The sequence below is a fragment of the Aulonocara sp. 'chitande type north' Nkhata Bay genome, linkage group LG20 (genome assembly GCF_057382095.1).
Source record: "Aulonocara sp. 'chitande type north' Nkhata Bay isolate Kocher_YH1m ecotype deep benthic linkage group LG20, A_spYH_male_GT1.1, whole genome shotgun sequence".
In the NCBI taxonomy this organism is placed as follows: Eukaryota; Metazoa; Chordata; class Actinopteri; order Cichliformes; family Cichlidae; genus Aulonocara; species Aulonocara sp. 'chitande type north' Nkhata Bay.
This window is the reverse complement of record NC_141363.1, coordinates 11,261,752-11,284,377: the sequence shown is the minus strand read 5'-3', so window position 1 is coordinate 11,284,377 and position 22,626 is coordinate 11,261,752. Positions and strand designations below refer to the sequence as shown.

Below are 22,626 nucleotides of genomic sequence, written 5' to 3'. Positions count from 1 at the left end.
AATGGCACATGAATGTGATGGAGGCAAATCGGGAAGCCCTTGTTCTGTGACAAAAATGCATTTAAAATGTTAAAATCCTCCATCACAGTCATTAACTTGCATGAATGCCACGTCAAAAGTGACTTAGAAAGAAAATACATCCAAGAGTTTTGGTTGATTTCTGTTTATTTTATGTTGTTGGCTGTGCAAATTAAGACTTTAGGTTTGGTTAGGGGTTACATTCAGTTTCACTTCAATTTAATTTTACTTACTAAATCAGTAGAACATTTATCAAGCTGGGATAACCACATTTACTCAGGGCTTTCTTGACGTGATGTTCTTCTGTTTCCCTGGCTGCTCTGTCTGTGGGGATGGTGTTTGCTCTGTGTTGTAGCGTCCTGATGACACCCAGTGGATACTCCAGTGGATGATGAGAGTCAAAACTTAATACTGATCCTATGCGTGGGTTAACAGTACAGCTGTAAGCTGTTTTATTAAAGATAAAAGCTGTAGCTTTTAAATATCTTAATGTGTTGCTCCACCAAGTTAATATGATCCTTGAATTGTGGTAAGTCCTGAGATCTGATTTTCACCCAGGTGTCATCCACATACCTGAACCAATGACTTGGTGGTGTAGGATAGCACTGACCTTTGTATGTGAAATATGTGGAATGAAGACACAGTTCTAAGAGTAAAACACGCTTGGTAGGTGCTGAGAGAGGTCCTGTTATCCCTCGTGAGCTACCTCCACTTCAGTGACTCAAACGCAGGTGAAGAGAAATGTTACATCATACGAGACCATTGTTTCACCTGCCTCCATAATGATGTTCTGGATGTGGTGTTTAGAGCTGCCTACCAATGGACTGAGGATCAAAAGCCAGAAACTTTGAGATGTTATAGGTGACCGAGTTGATCATACAAACAATTGGTCTTAAAGGTACACATTGTTTATATATCTTCGGTGAACCATACTTGATGTAGCTTCCCCTGGGTATATCCTGTGTTATGAGGGCTGGTCAATAATATTGTCTTGTTCTAACTGCTACAGACAATCTATCACCCTCTTCCTGTAACCACAGTGACAGAATTTTCTCATGATAGTCTTTCTGGTTTAGCAAAACCGTGCACCTGCCCTAGCTTCCCGGAAAGATGATAACGCTGTTGTTTTTACTAAGCAATGTGAGTGCCTTCCTCTCCTCCATGCAGATGTTGGATGCTCAGCTGTTCATTGAAAGCTGGTTCTGTGCCTTCTGGAGGACTTTTTTTTAAACAGTATGTTTATTGAGTTTTATATTACAGAACAAGCAAAGAATAATAGTACAGTTAACATAAGATTTATATTAAACATCATAGTCCCCAAAATAAACAAATATAGATTTAAAATAATAATAATAATAAAATAAAATAAAACAAAACCAATCCACAGCATGGGTAAAACAAACAAAGCAAGAAGAGAAACAACAAAAAACAAACAAACAAAAAAACTCAGCACCAAGTATCATTTTCTAAATTAATTCACTTCATAATGTCTCAGAAACTCAGCTAAAGGTAACCCTATTTCTTCAAAATCTACGCCCTTTCCTCTGACAATATAAGTAAGTCGTTCCAATACAATATATGAAGCCATCTCCTTTACCCACATTTTTACCCCTCCTTTACCCCTTTACCCTGCACCTATTTCACATTTTACTAGCAAAACCAAAGCATGCCTCGCCTACTCCATGCCTTTACTTCCTTAGAAAATACTAATGCATCACGCAAACCTCTCAAATAGAGGTTTTAGTTATAGTTAATCGGAGCATAGTGAAACAAAATAAGTACATTCACAAATAGTATCTACCCCACCTCCCCACCCCCGCCCGAAAAACAACAACAACAAAAACAAAAACATTGTGTTATTAACTGAATGAACTGAGGGCTGCGTCAGGTCCGATAGACTGTACCAAACAGTAGAGGGCGTCAACCTACGGATCTTGCTTCCCGTTAGCCCGTAAAGCTGCAATAACCAAGCCTTGACATTGCAAAGATGGAGGCTGTTATAGTTTAGACCAGGATATACAGAAAGCACAAACTGCGAGTTTCAGAGCTCTGTTATGACATCATTTCCAGCTGGTCAAGGTAAATGGAAAAAAGTACCTGAGCTATCCGCTTAGTAAACATTAGCGTCCTTGCAAAGTTGGATAGTTAGCTAGCACAAATGACAGCCAGCTAATCTAGCTAATGTCAACGAATAGGCTAGCGTAGTGAGCATTAGCTGAGCTAGCTAGCAAGCAACATCGGATCTACTGCAGTGTAGTTTGGGATAATCGATAAGTTATCGCAAGCGGTTTTTATTAACGTTAGTCTCTTGACTTGTTCATAGAGACAACCCAGTCGTTAATTTCATATAATGTCATCTACAATATGAGGAAGATGTTTTGGTGTCAATGCTAGCCATCGTTAGCAATCTGCTCGTTTTCAGAACCGTTTCCTGGTTATTCCTCGGCTTGTTATTACCCAGCCGAAGTGTAGGGCACAAATGTTTCGTTCCTGTTGTTAGTTTAAGGCTTCAGTGCAAAACAAAACCCGCATCCAACCTTTGCAATGCTGACCGCAATACTTTTTGTTTTCTCTTACCGGAGAGAACGTAACATTAGCCAAAACATGATATATCTAGGCTGTTTGGATCTTTTTTCCTGTCACGGCACATATCAAGAAGTACTCCTTTTTTTTTTTTTTTAAAGAACTAACCCGCAGTTAGTCCACACTCATTTTACTTTCGCTAATACGTGTTTTGTTGTAGCTAACAAAACATTTAATTACAAATTCCAAAATGTGTGAACTACGCATTTTCATTGGTTGGTCAACTTGTTTGACAAACCAGTCAAACAAGTTAAAGCTGAAAAACTGCTGTGGTGGTCGAGACCTAAACAGTGAAAGAGGTGTGACCATTTCTCTGTTTGCAATGTAACAGCAGTTCACAAGTAGCACGACTGTATCCACTCTGGTATTATAGTTTGGACAAGTAACCGATTGGTAGTGTGCCTAACTTTCCGTATTAAGCTGCCCTCTGGATTTGTGTGTCTGCAGGTGGAGGCAGGAGGTGTGAGTAGAGTGCAGTAGACATCAGCAGCATGTACTCCGAGTGGCGCTCGTTGCAGTTGGTGGTGCAGAGTGACCAGGGCCACCTAAGTGTTTTGCACACCTATCCCCCAAGTGTGGGCACAGAGGTGGCAAATGCTGTGGTCAAACCTCTGGGCACAGCTGTAAGCCCAGTTGCCACAGAGAACATCCTCAAAACAGACAAAGAGGTAAGAAAAGGGTCAACTACGAGCATGTCATTTTAATGCTTTGGTAGTCTGCCATCCTACATCTCTATCACCGTGACATTTTAACTCCAGTTACCAGAGCTAAGTAAACACATGAGTACTTTTAGTGGTATCAGTGTGCTGTTTTTTTGTTTTTTTTGCTGATGATTATTTACGTAGAAAAATAGAAATTAGAACATACTGTGGTCCATATATTTTTGTATATGTGGCTCTTTAGGAGAGTGTGGGGGAAAACTGGTCTAAGATTATCCACTTAAATATGTAGCACCAACTACATTCATAGGTGATGAAAAGTGTAGTACATGATAATAAAGTAATAATGGGGTTTGGGTCACCATATTTAAAATAAAGGTTCTAAATACATTTTTATATCATTGTCAGAATCTGGACTCCCTCTTTTTGTTTTCTTCATCTTCCACTATCATTCTGTTGCTGGTGTTGCTGCACAGTGCTCAGTAAGGGTGTCAGGACTATCTGTTTTGTAGCTACTCTTGCATATGCAGGCCTGACTGATAGTGTTACTTAGATGGTTTCTTCTATCTATTGCTTCTATTAAATGGTTGATGTTTTTGAACACATTAAGGGCACATTATGCAAGAAATGAGAAGAAAGTACTCTGCAAATAGTTTTTATATGACAAACCACCAAAGCACACACAATTAATCCTGTAATGTACAGTATTCGTGACACCTTAAGCTTTTGTGTAGGCTCTAGACACAACTTGACACGGGCCAATTTAAACAGTTAGCTATAAATGTAAACCAGACACAGCTCTGATCTCTTTCTTTGCATGATCCCCATAAACACTGGAACGTCTGCTGACACACACCGCTGTGAGCAAGTTAATGGCAGAGCTCACAGTAAAGCAGCTGCTTCAATTAATGATGTGACAGCGTGTGTCAGGAAGTGATGCGAGTGGAGCTGCGTTGGGTTAAAAATACATCGGCATTACTCAGGTGCACCATGCATCTGAAGTGCTGCTGTGGCTTTGAATGCTGCTTCTTGCTGAGGGTAGAGCATGGATAGGAATACTTAGCCATACTGACCTCTGCAGGATTCTTACACAAAACCATTGTGGGAAATTATGCAAAATATCACTGGAAACTGAGAGCACCTAAGCTGTCTTGTAATCTAGGCTCTTTTTAGTCGCTAAGTATGCAGGTTTATGTTGGGTGGGGGCGGGGGCATATTTTGATTGTATTTGTAGGATACAAGGAGCTTTTCTAAACTTAAACACTGTTGCCATTCTTCCTCTTTCATTAGGATTGGGTGATGTAGCTTCTCTGCAAATATAAGATAATTACTTATAATAAAATATCTAACAATGGTTTGGTTCCCAGGTGAAATGGACTATGGAGGTGCTCTGTTATGGTCTGACCCTCCCCTTAGAGGGGGACACTGTCAAGCTGTGTGTGGACGTGTACACAGACTGGATGATGGCCCTGGTGTCGCCTAGGGACTCGATGCCTCAGCCTGTGGTGAAGGAGCCCAACATGTATGTCCAGACTATTCTAAAGCATCTCTACAACGTCTTTGTACCAAGGTATGTCTAAAAACTTTATTTCCCATTAGCTTGAATTTAAGGATGAATGCCTTTTCACTGAAATCTTGGACTGCTTATATTGCTTTCATGTTCCCTCATTTCAAACAAGCTGTTTCTCCCTCCAGGCCTGAGCAGCATAGTCTGAACCACATCAGGCTTTGCCAGCAGGTTCTGACTGCAGTCCAGAAGCTGGCACGAGAGTCCGTTTCCATGGTGAGAGAGACCTGGGAGGTGCTGCTGCTCTTCCTTCTTCGCATCAATGACACCTTGCTCGCACCACCCACAGTTGGAGGTAAACAAACCTTTCTCTCCTAAACTGTTCCTTCGTTATCTACTTGGTTATTATTTGTGATGATTAGTTATAATACCCCCCTGTTTTTCCCTTTTTCAGTGGGGGTAGCTGAGAAGCTGGCAGAGAAACTGATGGCAGTGTTGTTTGAGGTGTGGCTGCTGGCGTGTGCCCGCTGCTTTCCCACGCCGCCATATTGGAAGACAGCAAGGGAGATGCTGGCCAATTGGAGGCATCATCCTCCTGTTGTAGAGCAGTGGAGCAGAGTAGCCTGTGCTTTGACCTCCAGGTTAGATTGGATTCAGTTCAACCTTTTGTGTTTTCAGTGGTAAAAGATTTTGTTAGAATTATGATATCTATATGTAGTTAGGTCCACAGGTTGTTGGACAGTGACAGTTTTTGGAGAGATTGCCTTCTTCAATGTAAAAGGCAGTCTCTCCATCTCAGACTAATAGAGCATGCTTTGCAGCTACTGAAGGCAAAGAAATTCACAAACAAGCAGCAACTGAAAGTGGCTGCATTAAAAGCCCAGTAGAACATCTCAAGGGATGAAATGTGGTTTGGTTTTTCGAGGTCTCTGTTAATGCAGTCTGTGTATTCCTGTCTCATTTCTTCGTTTCAGACTCCTGCGGTTTACTCATGGACCGTCCTTCCCACCTTTTAAAGTTCCCGATGAGGATGCCAATTTGATTCCTTTAGAGATGGACAATGATTGCGTGGCCCAGGCGTGGTACCGCTTTCTACACATGCTCAGGTGCTTATTGCCTCAACTGTATAAAAATGCCTTTGCTTGAAAAAGACATGTTCTTTCCTCTTTCTAAACGACATACATGGTGTTTGTTTGTTTTATTTAAGGGGAAGTTGAAGTTGCCTATCTGCTCTAGTTCAAGTCTATTCAACTGCATCCAAACTTTCATGTCTGGCTTTTTTAAATGTTATTTCATTTGTCATTCCCTCCTTTATTTCCTTTTACTTCCTTCGTCTACCCAACCTTATGTCACATTTATTCAAGAAAGATTTAGCAACACTTTTAAAAATTTGGCTTAATCCATTATTACGTTTGCTTTCCTTTTTGTTTCCAGCAACCCAGTGGACCTGAGCAACCCCGCAGTAGTAAGCACCACTCCAAAGTTTCAGGAACAGTTTCTCAATTCGAGTGGCATACCCCATGAAGTGGTATTGCATCCATGTTTGAAACAACTACCCCAGATCTTCTTCAGGGCCATGAGGGGTGTCAGCTGCTTGGTGGATGCCTTCTTGGGTAAGAGGAATCCTAAGTTAAGACGAAAAGCTCAGTTGAGTGATATTTAAGACATTCAAAATGAGGATATACTTAAGGGATGAATGATAAAGCAACTTCAGCTTGGAGACCATTTTTGCAATCCATTATTTAATGGATTATGTTTAAGAAATATGTTGTTCCTGCTTTTGTGGCAGCTACCTGCTTTAGGAATTTATCCCCATATATTATTGTTGCCAGAAATGATTTCAGAAACTGCTGCAAAAGAAAGCGTTACTTTGACAGAAGTGTAAGCAGCTGGTTTTTATTGTGATCTGTTTGGCAAAAAGTTTTAAGTCGCTCTAAATTCAGTTTCATCCTGTAATCGTAATCTGTAGAATCTTGTCTTTAACAAACAGTAAAGCCAAACACTTCTGATGGGTTTTATAGCGTAGATGAAAATTTGTGTTATTTGTGATTTATAGAGAGAAAAAGATTTAAAATGTATTTTTTTGCCAGTGTTGTTCTCTTACTACCTCTGAGTAATCTCAAGATGGAGGATGTCAGTCAGTAATACCTGTTTAAAGATTTCAATAGAAACATACCCGTGTGTATTTTTCTCTTTACACTGTAGGTGTCTCTGTTGAAAAGAAAGCTGTACGGGAGAGGGTGTTCACTTTTTGTCCAGTGCCGCTCTCTCATGGTACAGACATCAGCTGATACATGATATAATGTTTTGCTCTGGGCATGTTAGTGGATTGGTCCATTCACTGTTGGTGATGATACTCAGACTCACAAGTGATATATGTCAGATATTCAGGCTAAACTGCAAGATCATCAGGGGGACTCCTGCAGGCATGAAAATGGAAAATCAAAATGGAAATCAGTGATTGGTGATTTGTATCTAACCATTGTCTTGCATGTCTGTGAATCAATGCTGTCTATGATCAACTCACATACTGTCTTAAATAATACTGTAAATGGAAAACTGCTTCAAAATGATTATATTTACCCAAAACATGGTCTGTTCCCTGGGGGGGAAAACAATGGTTGCTGATTTATTTTTTTTATTTTTTCGCTGCCAGGCTAATCAGATGACACCGCCCCACCCCCAGATATCTGAGGAAAATTGGACTATTATACCCCGACTCATTTTACTTTTCTGTCACCAGGCATATCACGTCCCAGGGCTGACAGTGCCCCGCCCACTCCAGTCAACAGAATTAGCATGTCGCCGCCGCCCTCAATCACCAACACCACGCCTCCTCATAGCCGCAAGCAGCGCCACACAGTGGTCACCAAAACTACAAGCAAGAGTTCAGCTGTAAGTTCTGTAACTGCTACAGAGATGCAGAACAATAAGTGTAACTGTTAGATGTTTAGAGCTTAGCTTTCTGTTGGTCTGCAGACAGAAAAGAGTTAAATACTTGAACTTGGCACATTATTCTTTCCATGCTGAAGCTGCACTATCTAGAATTTGTAGGCAGTATTTCAGTACACTTGTCCAAATCTTGTGATCTTTTAGTTGAACTAGTCAAGCTGTTTTCAGCCTATTGAGATATCTTCTATTCCCACCGCACCCTGTAGGGCAGTGGTGGTCAGCCAAACAAAACATCGCAGCAGCAACAGCAGCAGCAGCAGCAGCAGACTTCGTCCTCCCCGACTCTTCTTTCCAGCCCCAACCAGAGCAGTTGGGAGTCTCGGCCCCTGCCAGCCCCAGCTCGACCGAAGGTCAACAGCATCCTCAACCTCTTTGGCCAGTGGCTTTTCGACGCTGCTCTCGTCCACTGTAAGCTCCACAGCGGCCTCAGCCGAGACCCCAGCATGACGGGTAAGAAGCGACGCAACGTCTCACGCTGTTTAAAATTATGCATGGGCAAGTCGGTGTTCATAAGTATGTGTTCATATGGAGTTATGTGTTTTTTGGTCTTTATTTAATTTATTTATTTAATTTAATTTTTTGAAAAATTTGTACTCTGTTGTTGGGATATCTTTTTGTTTTTTCACCATTTTCTCTGAAACTCTGTTGGGCCTTTCTGTGTGTGGAGGGCTTGGTTACAAGTGGCCTCGTATGAGATTTCCATCTGACTCTAATCCATTTGCATCGACCAACAATTTAGACCTGGCTCAAACTACATATAGGCTTTAACCCTATCCTAAGGAATTCATACGGTCATTTAATTGGTACAATCATTACTGGCAGCGGAGCTAAGAGTTAATGACAGCACATACACTTTTTAGCGTTTGCAATTGGCCCTCTTTGGCTCTTCTCACATTTCTCTTTTTGGTGTAGTGTCCTGCACGTGTCTATCATGTCTGATTAATGTAAGATATTTGTAATGGTCAGAAGTCATGAGCAAAAAAGAAAAACCACACAATTCATGCCTGATATGAATTGATCCCAAAATATTGGATCTGCTTTGATTTTTTTTCTCTCTCCACTATTTCTGTTATCTTGCAGCCTCTTTTATCCAAATTCTCCTTTCTTATAAATCTTGTAAGTAGGAATGGCAGCTTTTTTTCCCCCTCACTTGATTTGCGTTTCTTGACAAAATCTTCTTGCTTTTGAGTTGAGTTCCTCATGGTCATTGTCATCATCACCATCGTTTTCTGTTCCAACTCCTCGCCATATATAAAAGTTCACCAGCATTCTTTCAGCGTTTCTCCAGAGGTTGATGGAATGGGTTTCACCAAACTGACCACTTGTCTCGACATTAACGTTGCCAGTTTGTGACAGTACCACCCCATTTAAGTTGCCATTTTCTTTTTCCTTTGAGTCACGCTAATCCGTACTATTGTGTTTCAGACTCCCCTCGAGTTTAGCATTGTTTCTTGTATTTTCTTTTTGATGTTGTCAGTTCACTTCAGTTTTGAATTATATTTTTTTTTTATTGGTTTAGTGCCTCAATGCATGAAGTGAATGTGACAGTCATATGATTGCAGCATTGAGGGATGCTGACACAGGGATTTTGCTTTATGTTCCTGCAGCAGTGAACGCCTGACACGTTTTTAGTACGAGCACACTACAACTTATTCAGGCTTTGTGCCGGTGCTAGGCGGAACTTCTATGGCAAACTCTTTGTGTCAGAGTTCCCTTTATTGAATGCTTTTATTAAAGGATGTGAGTGTGTGTTTGCAGTTAATAAAGCCCTTCCTTTCTCTTGTTGTGATAGTGAGTTAATATCTGCTTTTTGTTGCTTTTATGTTTTTGAATTTTTACTGTTAACTTTTCGTTCTAGTGTGCATATAGTATATTTTTGTCTGCTTTTGCCTGTTTTGTCATACATGCATGAAAACTGAGGACTGCAATGGAATTCAGGGTTCTTTCATTCTTTTTTTTCACACTTTGTACAGCGATAGCCACTCAAGTGTCCTTGGAGCTGAGGAGGAAGGGTTCCCAAATGTCCACTGACTCCATGGTGAATAACCCAATGTTTGATGCCAATGAGTTCCCAGAGAGCTATGAAGCAGGACGGGCTGAGGCCTGTGGGACTCTGTGTCGCATCTTCTGTAGCAAAAAAACTGGAGAGGAGATTCTACCAGTTTACCTGTCGAGGTATATACTTTTTTTTTTGCCAAATTAAACTGGTTTTGTTGCCATCTTCTTAACAGTAGGAAAGAAAATGATATGGTTTTCTTATTTCCTTTTCTGCAGGTTCTACATGGTCCTGATTCAGGGTCTGCAGATTTCTGATTTCATCTGTAGACCAGTTTTGGCTTCTATCATTCTCAACTCTTCCTCTCTCTTCTGTACTGACCTAAAGGGCATCAATGTGGTGGTGCCCTACTTCATAGCTGCGCTGGAGACCATTGTGCCAGACAGGTTAGACTGGTAGTTTACTTTCATTTGAGACCATTATTTGTTTTTACTCAGTCATGTAAATGTGTTATGTTAGAAATCAATTATATTACTTAAAGCATGTCTCCATTATTTTTGTTAGGGAACTGTCCAAATTTAAGATGTATGTAAATCCTACTGATCTGAGGAGAGCCTCCATCAACATCCTGCTTGCTATGCTCCCACTGCCACATCACTTTGGCAACATCAAATCAGAGGTAATGACTTTGGCGATGTTTATCTTTAAGCTGATAGTAACAGTCTTGCTTAATGCTGTGTATTGTACACACATTGGTGGCTCTTTCTTCAAATATTAAACTCTTTAAAACCTGTTGATGATTACGTAATCATAAAACAAGCCCTGAAACCTTTTCTTGTTGCAGAGTTTAAAGTTAGTCAAGGTTGCTAACCACACTGACTCTGTGTTCTTTAGGTTCTGTTGGAGGGAAAATTCAACGAGGAAGATGGCTGGCCTCATGACCAGCCTGTGTCTTTCCTTTCACTGAGGCTGCGTCTTGTCAATGTCCTCATAGGAGCTCTGCAGACAGAGACTGACCCCACCAACACACAGCTCATACTGGGTATTTGCTGATAGCTTCATATATTTGATTGCAGTTATTTTAACTCTGTATATTGTTTGTACTTTATGATTGTGTAAAATTGTTGTTGTTTTTTTGTTTAATTATTATTTTTATCCCTTTTTTCAGGTGCAATGCTAAATATTGTTCAAGACTCAGCTTTATTAGAGTCCATAGGCGCCCAGACTGAAACAGTAAGCTTGTTTTCTGCTAATTAGTTAATATTTACGGTGCTACAAGCTGGACTGGGCATTAAGATTTCTGTGTTTTTCGGTGGCAGGGGAGCATAGATGGCAGCCACTCAACCCTGAGGAGTCAGGGTCACAGCCGTACCAACAGTGGCATCAGCTTCAACAGTGGAGGCAGCACGGAGGCCACCAGCCCAGACTCTGAACGCCCTGCACAGGCGCTTCTCCGTGACTATGGTAGGACATGCCGCTCCTGAACATACACTAATATTTTTGTGCTTAATGAATTAACACAATAATACTTTATCTGGTCAGATAGCAGGTTTGCTGAAAGATTATTTCTAATGATCCCTGGCTGATTTCTCATTAGCTTCCAACTCCTCTTGACTCGTTTGTGGGTTTTTTTTATAGCTAACGTGGTTAAAGTGGTATGCAGAGTTAAGAAGCGTTGGGTAAAATATCTTTGTAGGTGATGTAAAGTGTTTGCTGTGATGTTGTTTAAGAAGAATTTGGGATTGGGGTGGGTGGAGTTTCTGCTTTGATTTGCATTTTTTTTTCTCTTAATGATTGGTTGCAACAATGTTGCCTAATCAAATGGATTTCAAATTTAGTATTTACTGTGCAGGGCTGAGTGATGTTTTGTTTTCATTTGATCATTTTCTTTTTTGCACAAATTTATGTCTGTTTTCAGTGAACAGTGCTTCACATAGGCAGTCGTTTTCCAGCAGGAAACTGGGGGAAGGGATTGCTTGGTTCCTGTGAGACACATCTGTAGGACTATAGCATTGTGTTGTGAGGCTTAGTACAGGAAAAGCAATGCTTTAGAGTGGGTCATCTGTTGTTATAAATGCTGCAGCCATTTCAGTGTTATTTGGGTTTTCTAGTCAGTTTCTGTTCTGGTCCGTTCATTTAATTTCTTAACATTATCTCTTAAAAAAAACACTTGACAGTGCAGAGTTCTTTGTAACAGAGGTTGTAGTAAAAAACGGAAATAAAGAAGATTGTTGTTGTGTCACATACCTCACACAAGGTTGCGTTGCTTCCACTTGTAAAATTTCTTTTCTGGGACAAAGGTGTCCAGATAGTGGACTTTACATTGTTGTTGAAAATCAGTCTTAGGACTCTTTGTTTTCAAAGTTTTTAGCCCCTGTAAAAAGTAGCTCAAACTAGGAAAGTCTTTTGTCAGATGAACTGGAATTTTCCTTCCACTTACATATATTTAATGTAATTGGGTGATAAATGTTAAGTAATTCTTAAAAATTTCAGTGTTCCTCTGTTTTTAAAAAAAATCTCGTAATTATTTGTTAAAATAAAATTTGAAAATGCTATTTTGATGTAAAAATGCTAACATCACTCAGTTCTGTTCCTCAGCAGCTTGTTTACTGCTGTCTCTTTTTTACTCTGCCTGTATTTTGCTCAGGATTGTGTGCTTTGCTGTATTCTTTCACCTCTAATGCATGTTGTATGTTAATATAAAGCAATATCTGCTAACACCTGAGCATTCAGAAATGTCTTTCTGTGTGACTTTCTAGCTTTGGTGCTTTAATCCTGCATTGCTCTATTCTTTGCAGTGTTTGGTATTTTGGGGTGTTATATGATCTAGCTCTTCCAGATACTGCGGCAGGCCTGCTGGTGCGCAGCATCCACCTGGTCACTCAGAGGCTCAACTCCCAGTGGAGACATGACATGAGCATTTCACTCGCTGCCCTGGAACTGCTGGCTGGACTGGCCAAGGTAACTTGAACACCATAGAAGCTCAGTGTAAGAATGTGCAGTCATTACTAGCTGGACTAGCTAAGATAACTGTCGTGTTCCAGTACACCAATGTTACTCAGGCCTCAGCAGCTTTAGTTACTGTAGTCTTAAAAAAAAAAAAAAAAAACCTTTAAAAAATCAATTTAAAAAAAAAAAAAAAGAAGAGTTTTTGAAAGAGCTCTATTCCAGGAACACCCTTAATAAAATGTCTGGGCCGATTATGGGGTCAAGCGAAACCAGCTGCGTGTAGGGCGTGCTAACTTATACCGATAGTTATTACGCCCCATTCCCAAATGACACAGTGCAGCTTCACAGAAGACTTGTGATACATTTGGGTGTTTTTTGCCACCTTCAGTCAGATAATTTCCTAGCTCAGAATAAGGGAGTTGCCCTCACATTGTACCACAGATTACTGTAAAGAGAGTTTCTCTAATTTGTAATGACTGTGAAGTTTGTGTTTGCAATCACACTGCCAAAATGCATGAGCAATTAATATGTCAATATTCTACTTAATACAGAATTCCGAGTATAGAAAAGACGATATTCTTGTCTTTTGGCACAACCCACTTTCATTGTTGCACTTTTTTTGTTGCACTGTTGTGTCTGCACTGCCTTGTGCTTGTATCATTCTGTTCTGTCTGGTGTTGCACTGTTTTTGCTTTGTTTTGTCTTTTTGTTTTTTGCAACTTTTGCCATTTTTGCACACTTGCACTTTATTTAGTCATGTGTTGATCACCTGTTATATGTAGCACCAGGGTCTTGGAGGAACGTTGTCTCACTTCACTGTGTAATGTACCACTGCACATGGTTGAAATTACAATAAAGCGACTTGACTTCACTGTTCCTTTACATACTTTTCTACTCATAATCAAATATGTTGTCATTTTGGAAAAAAAGGGCAACATTTTTAAACCAAATTTTTTCACAGTTGCATAAAACAAACCACTTTTAAAATGTATCTAATATAGAAGATTTTTTTCCTGTGTCTTTGTGTATGTCTTAATCAGGTGAAGGTGGGGGTCGACTCTGCAGACCGTAAACGTGCTGTCAGCTCGATATGTGGTTACATTGTGTTCCAGTGTAGCCGTCCAGCTCCTCTTCAATCCAGAGACCTCCACTCCATGATTGTAGCTGCCTTCCAGTTTCTGTGTGTGTGGCTCACAGAACACCCTGACATGTTGGATGAGAAAGTAAGTCTAAAGACCTTTTTCCCTCTCTCTTTCATGTATGTCGGTAGGTAAGAGAAAATCTATATATTGTTTTGTATTTTCTTTTGCTCCAGGACTGTTTGGTTGAGGTTTTGGAAATTGTGGAGTTGGGAATCTCAGGCAGTAAGTCCCGTCAGGAGCAAGAAGTTCGACATAAAGGGGAGAAGGAGCACAACCCGGCTTCCATGAGAGTGAAGGATGCTGCTGAGGCAACTTTGTCCTGGTGAGACTAAAGCCCCCTTTTTTCATTAGTACCTACTCCGGTCAGCTTACCATGCTTTTCAGGGTTTTCCATTTGGTCATAGTACCTGGTGCCAGGTACTTTATTTAGCACCTACTCCGCCGGGCTTCCAAGCAATCGTATCCAAAAATGTGACATCAACAGACTGCATGCCACCAGTCAGTGGCATCACTTGAGTGGCATCATGATGAGTCATGAGAGCGTCTCATTCAGGAAAATCCAAACCAAGCAACGAGGGGAACGGCTACAAAAACACAACGCTGTGGTCCCCAAGTCTGACAAAAAAAAGCCACAGACCGAGCACCAGGTATATCGTTGCCTCAACGCCCAGCTTTGTTGTAGCATTCATGTCACGCACTAATTACGCCACGGGACGCTCGGCTGCATTGCTATAACCACAACCAGGCACATTAGGTGGTAGTGGATTGTAATAGAATGGGAGTCCGGTCAAGATCAGACTAGGTACTAATGGAAAAAGGCAAACATTTTTCATTGTAAAATGGTTACGTTACCATTTCATCACCTGTATAAGTCTTGTGATGTGACCAGCAGTCTGCAGCAAACACCAGATTTCCTACTGTGGGATCTCCTTATCTTTAAACTTAAACACTTGTATTGCACCTTGGCTTTTTGATAAGCTAGTAAAAGTATGTCTACTGTAAATTGTCCTTTGTTTGCTAGATAGGCTAGACAGATTGATATCACCTCCAGTGGCAGTCAATCACACAATAAATTTGTATATAACTTAAATTTAGCTACCTGTGACAAAGCACAGCCAAAAAGTCAGCCACAGCCACAGACCGAGAATCTCAGCTGCACACAAAAACAGCTGCGCAATGACTAAACTCTTCCTGTTTATAAAGGTCTATCAGAACTGGGTCCAAAAATGGAGTTTACTGAATAGTTTATAACAAAGTGTAAATAAAATCGCACTATTTTGCCCCAGATATTCATCCAGCAAACCTCTCGGCTGTGAGGGGAAACTCCCCACTCAGCATAGCCGTGGGTTGCGACTTGGCCAGTCAGCCAGAGAAATTCACCCCCATAGTGATGCTGATGACTTTTCCATCATTAGACTTGGTGATAACACTGAAGTGGATTGTGACTGATTCTTATAAACCAAGTAGGGTTTTTCTTCAAAATCTTTTATGACTGTGCTAAAGTGTTGTTGCTTCTGTTGTTTATTTTTCTGCTTCCTCAGCATCGTAGCTGGCCCACTTTTTTTGCTGAACCTTCATACACATGACTTTTGGATAGTGAAATATGTTGCATTCATTGACCCAGTTTGCTTGTATTTATGTTCTTTCTTATATTTGTGTTTCCCTGGTGCTCCCTAGTATCATGCAGGTGTTGGGGGCCTTCCCGTCTCCCAGTGGGCCTGCGTCTACTTGCAGCTTGCTGAATGAAGATACTTTGATTCGCTATGCCAGACTCAGTGCCACAGGAGCCAGTAACTTCCGTTACTTTGTCCTGGAAAACTCTGTCATCCTTGCAATGCTGGAGCAACCTCTTGGCAATGAGCAAAGTCAGTAGCTTATTGTCTCGCTTTTGATATTTTTAGTTAATAAATTTGAATGCTGGGAGAAAACAAAGTGTCTGGTATGCTTTTAATATGGGTCTGTTTTTGTCCTCACAGACCCCAGTCCTTCTGTGACAGTTTTGATCCGGGGAACGGCTGGTCGACATGCCTGGACCATGCAGCTCTTCCATCAACCGAGAGGGGCCAGGGCTAATCAGAGGGTGAGATCGCACTCTAGATTAATACTAATTAAAGTTAACACATTTTAAGCTAACTTTGCTAAAACATATTTTAAAGTTGCACCATTTTGTCAAACTTGTAGCACCACATCTGATAACACATCTCTGTTATATATCTGTTTTCTTCTCCCCTCCCGCAGCAGGTGTTTGTTCCTGAAGGCCGTCCAACACCCAACAATGATGTGGGGATTAAGTACAATGTGAAACAGAGGCCCTTCCCTGAGGAGGTGGATAAGATCCCGCTTGTCAAAGCTGATGTCAGTATCCCTGACCTGGATGACATTGTTAGTAAGGAGGTGAGAGATCAGCTTCCCGTCGAACCCTATAATTAAGCTTCTATCCACATTATGTCTGATAACACAAAAATTAAGTTATTCTCTTACAGGTATCGGGTAAACCATGATTTGTTATATCTTAAAGAGTATTGTTTGTTATTGCACAAACTTAGGTGTCTTGTATGGGCTGGGAGGAAGATTCGAGAGCTTCAGATTCACTGAACAGAATTTGCCCTCGTGTGAGTTGTTGGAAACAGGAGGGCTCATTGGGTGTTGTGTTAAATAGGTCAAATCATCTGGTTTAGTGGTGATCATTTTGTGTGGTTTCTCAATCCTTTGCAGTTTCTCTGTGAAACTACTGGTGCTTCTCTAACACTGTCTCAACAAACTTTTATAAGGGCTGGAGAATGCAAACCAGTACAACAGCCCTTTAATAAACTAAAGGGCTGTGTACTGGATTGCATTTGATGGTATGGGTGATCCATTATTAAATGTTTCCCATGGTTATAAAGTACAGATGACACTGTCATAACGTTTCCTCTCACCTTTGGGGGTCAGTATCTGTTTGGACTGTGAGGGTTCTGCTTCAATTCACGTTGAGCTCATGCAGTCGACGACTGTTCACGAGGCCCTGTTTTAAAGATGTCCCGCCCCCATCTTTTCAGCTGGAAGTTCAGCACGACAAGCTTCGTAATCTGATGACCAAGCAGATAGAGTATGAGAACGCCTTGGAGCGACACAGTGAGGAAATCTGGAAGTCCACTCCTTTTCCTGACCCACAGACAGACTGCAAACCCCCTCCACCCTCACAGGAGTTCCAGACAGCACGTCTCTTCCTCTCCCACTTTGGCTTCTTGTCTCTGGAGGCACTTAAGGTCAGTTACTTTTTAATGTCAGATTACAAACTCTTTGATTGATCGGTATTAAATATACATGCTAATTGGTAGGTTTCCATTGTCTTTCTATTTAAAGCCTTTTTCAGATAAACGATGGGTTGGTTCTTTTTGTTCTTTCTACTATTCCGTAAAAGTTGTGATGGAGATCTTAATATTTCTCATCTTGTAACATTTATGTATCACTTTAAATACGGCACAAGTTTGAGTGTATGTTATCGCATTAATGGATAGTATAGATCTTGAGTTGCTGAGCTAATATGAAGACATGTTTGCAAGAATGTGCTAAACTGCTGTACATGAAAGAAAGATGAACTTCTAAAAGCTCTTTAATTTGAAAAAAGGTCATATTAAAAATGTTGCCTATCTGATCCTGACAAAAAATACTTAAATCTGTGAAATAAAATGTATTTGTTAGAATAATGTTTACATAACCCTTCATAGGAACCCAACAACAGTCGTCTACCTCCTCACCTGATTGCCCTGGAGTCATCCTTGCCAGGATTTTTTGATGACATCAGCTACCTGGACCTGCTTCCCTGCCGACCTTTTGACACGGTCTTTATTTTCTATGTGAAACCTGGACAGAAAAGCAGTCATGAGGTAAGGGAATACAGATTGATTGATTATTGTTTACCTTTACAATGTACTGATGTTAACTTAGTTACTTCTTCCAGTTACTTATTTATTTACACACATAAAGAGGAACAGGAAGAAGAAACTCTTTCATTATCTTGTTCTTGTTGTTGGTGATCAGATCCTAAGGAATGTAGAGTCTTCGGCCAGCGTCCAGCCCCACTTCTTGGAGTTCCTGTTATCCTTGGGTTGGCCTGTGGACGTGGGACGCCACCCAGGCTGGACAGGACACTTGGACACCAGCTGGTCTGTGAATTACTGCTCTGATAGCAATGATGTACAAGCAGGTAAGACACTAAGATGGTCATCGCAATTGTTATTTATCTGTTTATATGTTATTAGTAACTCAATGAATCTTTGTTTGTTTTTCCAGAGGAAGCGGGTACACCGGAGGACACTGGTGGTTCGGTGTTCAACGGAGAGAAGAAAGTTTTGTACTATGCTGATGCTCTGACAGAAATCGCCTTTGTGGTTCCTTCTCTAACAGAACACTCAGGTCAGTATTCACGATCTTCAATATGAATTCAAAGATACTGAAAGCCTCTGTGCTGAATTGGAGTTGCAATTTGCTCTCATTTGGCAGAGGAGTCTTCAGTGCACAGTGACTCCACGGTGGAGGCAGACACCAACTCAGAACTCATGCCTGGTGTGCTCAAACAACCCAATCTCACACTGGAACTGTTCCCCAACCATTCTGAAAGCATGGAGTCCGCTAAAAAGGTAGATTTCAGTTTCTGTGAGTATATGTGGCCTCTAATGTTTGATGTAATGCTTGATCAAAATGAATTTACCTGTTTTATCTAGCTGAGTCCTTTAGTGAAGGCAAAGAGGTCATCGACTGGAAAATCCTTCCCCCAACTGGGGCCTGAAACAAAGGCGTTTGTGGTCTGGGTGGAGCGCTTTGATGATATTGGTAGGTATAAAGTCTCTATTCGGCCCACCACCCCTCCTCTCATACTGTAATTTAAGACTAGCCCCCTTCATAGATTATAGTCAGCCAGCAGGTTTATCCTCACAAAATATTTTAGTATAAAATACTTAATCTCTGCACTGTTAGATGTTGTCTGTAAGAAGGTGTTTGCCAAATTATCAATGTGCATGAAAGTCTTCATTTCTCTGTTTTTTGTTTGTTTTTTTAGAGAACTTCCCTTTGACCGACCTTTTAGCGGAAACCAGCACGGGCTTGGAAGCTAGCATGAGCAACAGCACTTCCTGCAGGTATTCACAAGTTTATGCTTAATGCACTTGCCTGCCAGTATAAAAAAAACATGTGGTTTCTGAATTGGTTTTGGTCAGGTGCAAAAAGGAAGAACGAAAAAAAAAAAACAATGCTGCAAAACCCAATGTGCAAAACAGGAAGTGCTATGCAGCGGGCTGAAAAGAGGAACTGTGGCAGAGCAGTGACAGCAGTTGTCAAGTGACTTGAAAGAAAAATGAATTAAAAGCATTTTTGTAAACATTGCTCCTTTGTTCACCATCAGCAGAATTACACAGTTATTTAAATAGACAGAGTACATGCATTTGAAATGTAGCTATCTTCTTATCCCATCTTTGCCTCCCTTTTCACTTTATTCGTAATGTTGCAGGTCGGGGTTACTAGAAAAAGACGTTCCTTTGATCTTCATCCACCCTCTGAAGACGGGACTCTTCAGGATCCGCTTGCATGGTGCTGTGGGTAAATTTGGCATGGTGATTCCTCTGGTGGATGGCATGGTGGTCAGCCGCAGAGCTCTTGGTAATTGCTCATTTATCTTCCACTTACTTAACTTGTCCATCCTTACCTTACCACACTTCAGCTTTTTTCATGCATCACAAGGAATCATTTTCTCACTATTAATGCGCACGCATGAGTATTGCACAATGGATGTTTTTACTTGGAAATGCACAGGAAATAAACTCCCATTTAGAAAGTGTGTGGTGTTTCCCTCTGAAGTTCTGGTTTCTAATGTAAAAGTATTGCTCATCTGTGTCGTCAAGTTGCATCACCAGGCTTTGAAAGAACCCATTTAAGGCATTTATTTAACTTTCCTGTGTTGATGAACAAGTTTAACTTTGGGGGGAAATAAAAAAAAAAGTCTTACTCTGTTGAATGTGCTGCAACTCTTGGCCAGCAGATGGCACAGTTAAGTGTTTTGGTTTTATCTGTGGCTCTACACTTTCACACATAATACTCTAAATCCACGTAACTCACATTGGCTGTGTCGCGCGTGAGTACTGATGAGCTTCTGTTTGTGTGTCTGCCTCTCAGGGTTCCTCGTGCGCCAAACGGTCATCAACGTATGCCGACGGAAGCGTCTGGAGAGCGACTTGTACAACCCTCCTCACGTGAGGCGGAAGCAGAAAATAACCGAAATTGTGCAGCGTTACCGCAACAAACAACTGGAGCCCGAGTTTTACACCTCGCTCTTCCATGAGGTGGGGGAGGGAAAGCCTCACCTCTAACCCTCCCCCCCTCTCCCCCGTCTCCTGTCCTAACACTGGCACACAAGCGCACACAACAATACACACATGCACGCACACACCCCCGTTATTCTGTACTCATAAACCACCTACAACTGTGCTTGTACACACACAGACACACACATGCACACACAGAATCTTTATATTTATACTGTATAATTTTGTTATTTATATGAATACATATATCAGCACTGTTTGCCTTTGACTCTTAGATCAAAGTGTCAAAAACCATGCCAAGGTGGGGAAAAAACAAACGACATTTCTGTGTTGCGGCTACTCACTGAAGATCTGAACGGCTGAAGTTCAACAGTGAACTTTGCTCCTCGTTTTTAGGTTCACGCTTTGTGGCAAAACAATTTCTGCTTGTCTTTAACCGCAATACAGTAGTTACACTGTTGGCCTTTCTGAACTTGTAAAAAGTTTGTCCGTCGAACCTTGTAATATGAATGAACTTCAAGAGGTTTGGTAATACAGAGTTGTGTCCAAAATCCAGATCTGCTCATCTGTTTTTGTTTCTAACAGATTTATGGTTGGATTATTATTATTATCATTTTTTTTGCCAAGGAGATAAACATCTTGTATCCACCTTAAAATGTCGTAAACACATATATATGTATATATAGCTTCAATGCAGGTAACTTAAAAGTTGACCCGTCATTGGATCTGACGACAGACTTCCTCGACGTTCACACACATACACACACATGCAGACACACACCCTGCTTTAGTCTTCCTAGTGTGAACGCACACTTGGCCTCCGCAGCAGCTGACTAAGCACATGAGACGTTTATAGTTTTGTATTGTTTTCTTCTGGCTTTTACTGTATGTAGACGTCATTTTTGACACTTGTGCTCTGTGCCAGGCCATCCCATTGCGCAGCTGCCACTACATTTTGTGTGTGCATGTATGAGTAAGAGTGTGTGTGTGTGTACACAGCAACGTTTGCTTGTCCAGCCAGTCACTTGACACTACAAGGAGTCCGAGACCCCTAAAAGCCCAACACGTTGCATTTAAGGTTGAATCCTGTCACTTTAAGATATACAATTTTGAAAATGCCACGACATACGTCGATCGCGACATTAGATTTTAGTTTACTCTTAATGCTTGGAAACACAAGAGTTTACTAATAGTGAGAGGGGCTACAGAGCTCCTGGAGTTTGCGCTTGATGTTTTCAGGCCTAATTTGAAATCACCACATTTTTAAGGTTGCAAGTATCTCATTACGAAGCAGAACCAGAGCACAGTTTTTAAGTGTCTCGCTCCTCCAAACAAAATCTATGTGATAGATTCAGAGGCCAAAATACTTGTAGCTAACAGGATTATGTGACTTTATTTTGGCTGATCAAAGCTGTATTTTCTTTCTTTTTCTCCTTTTCTTTTCTTTGGAAATGTAAACCCAGGAAGAGATAATATTTAACATGTCAGTTATCTTCAGTTTGGATTGCAGAAATGTGCACTTTTGCCTTCACAAATGTTATGATAATTCTTTTTTTTTTTTTTTTTTAAATACAATTTCACTCTTATTTTTCTCACTGTACTTTTGGTTTTAATTCAAGCCCTCTCACTGTCTGCCTGTAACAATGTGAATTTATTTATCACAGAGATGGAGCAGGGCAAACACCTTTAGTTTCTTTTGTTATATTGGAAAGTCTTAATGCACTGAGCACATTTTTATGTTCATTTTATGTTTATTTTCTATTCTCTTTGGTTACCTTACATGTCCTCTTTTGTACTTTTGTGCATTTTTGGAAGAAAAATCCTGCTGAAGGAAGAGTTTTATCTTGTGAAATATGAATGAAGAGGACGCGTTGTGGAGTTTTTAAACCTGTCGTGTCTAATTGTGACTCTCTTTTTATGACAGTGCTGTATGCACATGCCTTTTTCGGAAGGAAAGTACATACAATGAAAGACAAACTACATACAATGAGTCACACGTTGTATCCTGTAAGTCCTCTGAGGTTTGAGCATATTTAAGGATTTGCCATGTACAGAAGCAGAGGATAATATGTAAATATGTGATAGATCAAGGCATTTACAAGTTGTTGCATTCCTCATCTGAGATGGCAGAAAAAGATATGTATGTATGCGTTTTTTTGTGTGTGGGAGGAACGCAATGGGTATTGAATGTAACATGCATCAATTAAAACTATTATTGACATTTTAATATCCTTCCATTCATAATATTTGACTTTTTCTTCACAGATTGAAATCTTTTTCCTCTTAATATTTTTTTATATTCTGTTCAGTGAGTTTCTTTCTGAAAGCAGATGTGTTTAGAACCTGTCAGATGAATTAGAATATTAACTGTGAATATTTGCACCACCTGCAGAGTGAACCTGCCCTCTGGTGTGGACTGGGTCTGACTGCAAAGATACTTGAGGGACATTATCTGTAACCCAAGGCTGAGATAGTGACAGCCAATAAGCCTGTATGCCCTGAAGCTATTTTAAAATATTTA

General features: G+C 40.6%; 1 protein-coding gene across 12 annotated transcripts; it reads left to right on the top strand.

Annotated features, from left to right (window-relative positions):
* Positions 1-1,960: 1,960 nt before the first annotated feature.
* Positions 1,961-22,349, top strand: ralgapb (Ral GTPase activating protein non-catalytic subunit beta). Of its 12 annotated transcripts, XM_086276837.1 has the most exons (33): positions 1,961-2,097; positions 3,049-3,269; positions 4,628-4,830; positions 4,956-5,122; positions 5,222-5,408; positions 5,742-5,873; positions 6,202-6,380; positions 6,973-7,041; positions 7,511-7,662; positions 7,926-8,169; positions 8,800-8,835; positions 9,693-9,894; positions 9,994-10,161; positions 10,280-10,394; positions 10,610-10,757; positions 10,884-10,948; positions 11,035-11,179; positions 12,546-12,676; positions 13,705-13,887; positions 13,980-14,128; positions 15,484-15,671; positions 15,783-15,886; positions 16,045-16,200; positions 16,353-16,418; positions 16,845-17,054; positions 17,517-17,675; positions 17,830-17,995; positions 18,082-18,204; positions 18,292-18,428; positions 18,513-18,621; positions 18,848-18,926; positions 19,295-19,443; positions 19,957-22,349. In XM_086276837.1, exons 2-33 carry the CDS (start codon positions 3,093-3,095, stop codon positions 20,148-20,150), a joined length of 4,692 nt encoding a protein of 1,563 aa, XP_086132963.1. In that variant the 5' UTR covers positions 1,961-2,097; positions 3,049-3,092; the 3' UTR covers positions 20,151-22,349. The 12 variants fall into 12 exon arrangements, with proteins under 12 accessions (XP_086132963.1, XP_086132967.1, XP_086132964.1 ...); XM_086276841.1 differs by lacking the exon at positions 6,973-7,041; XM_086276838.1 differs by lacking the exon at positions 8,800-8,835.
* The last annotated feature ends 277 nt before the right edge of the window (positions 22,350-22,626 follow it).

Excerpts from the sequence above, each read along its gene's own strand:
- ralgapb (XM_086276837.1), top strand. The coding sequence starts at position 3,093 with ATGTACTCCGAGTGGCGCTCGTTGCAGTTGGTGGTGCAGAGTGACCAG. Across the intron at positions 17,676-17,829 it reads GACAGAAAAGCAGTCATGAG|ATCCTAAGGAATGTAGAGTC; the intron begins GTAAGGGAATAC and ends GTTGGTGATCAG. Across the intron at positions 19,444-19,956 it reads GGTCAGCCGCAGAGCTCTTG|GGTTCCTCGTGCGCCAAACG; the intron begins GTAATTGCTCAT and ends TCTGCCTCTCAG.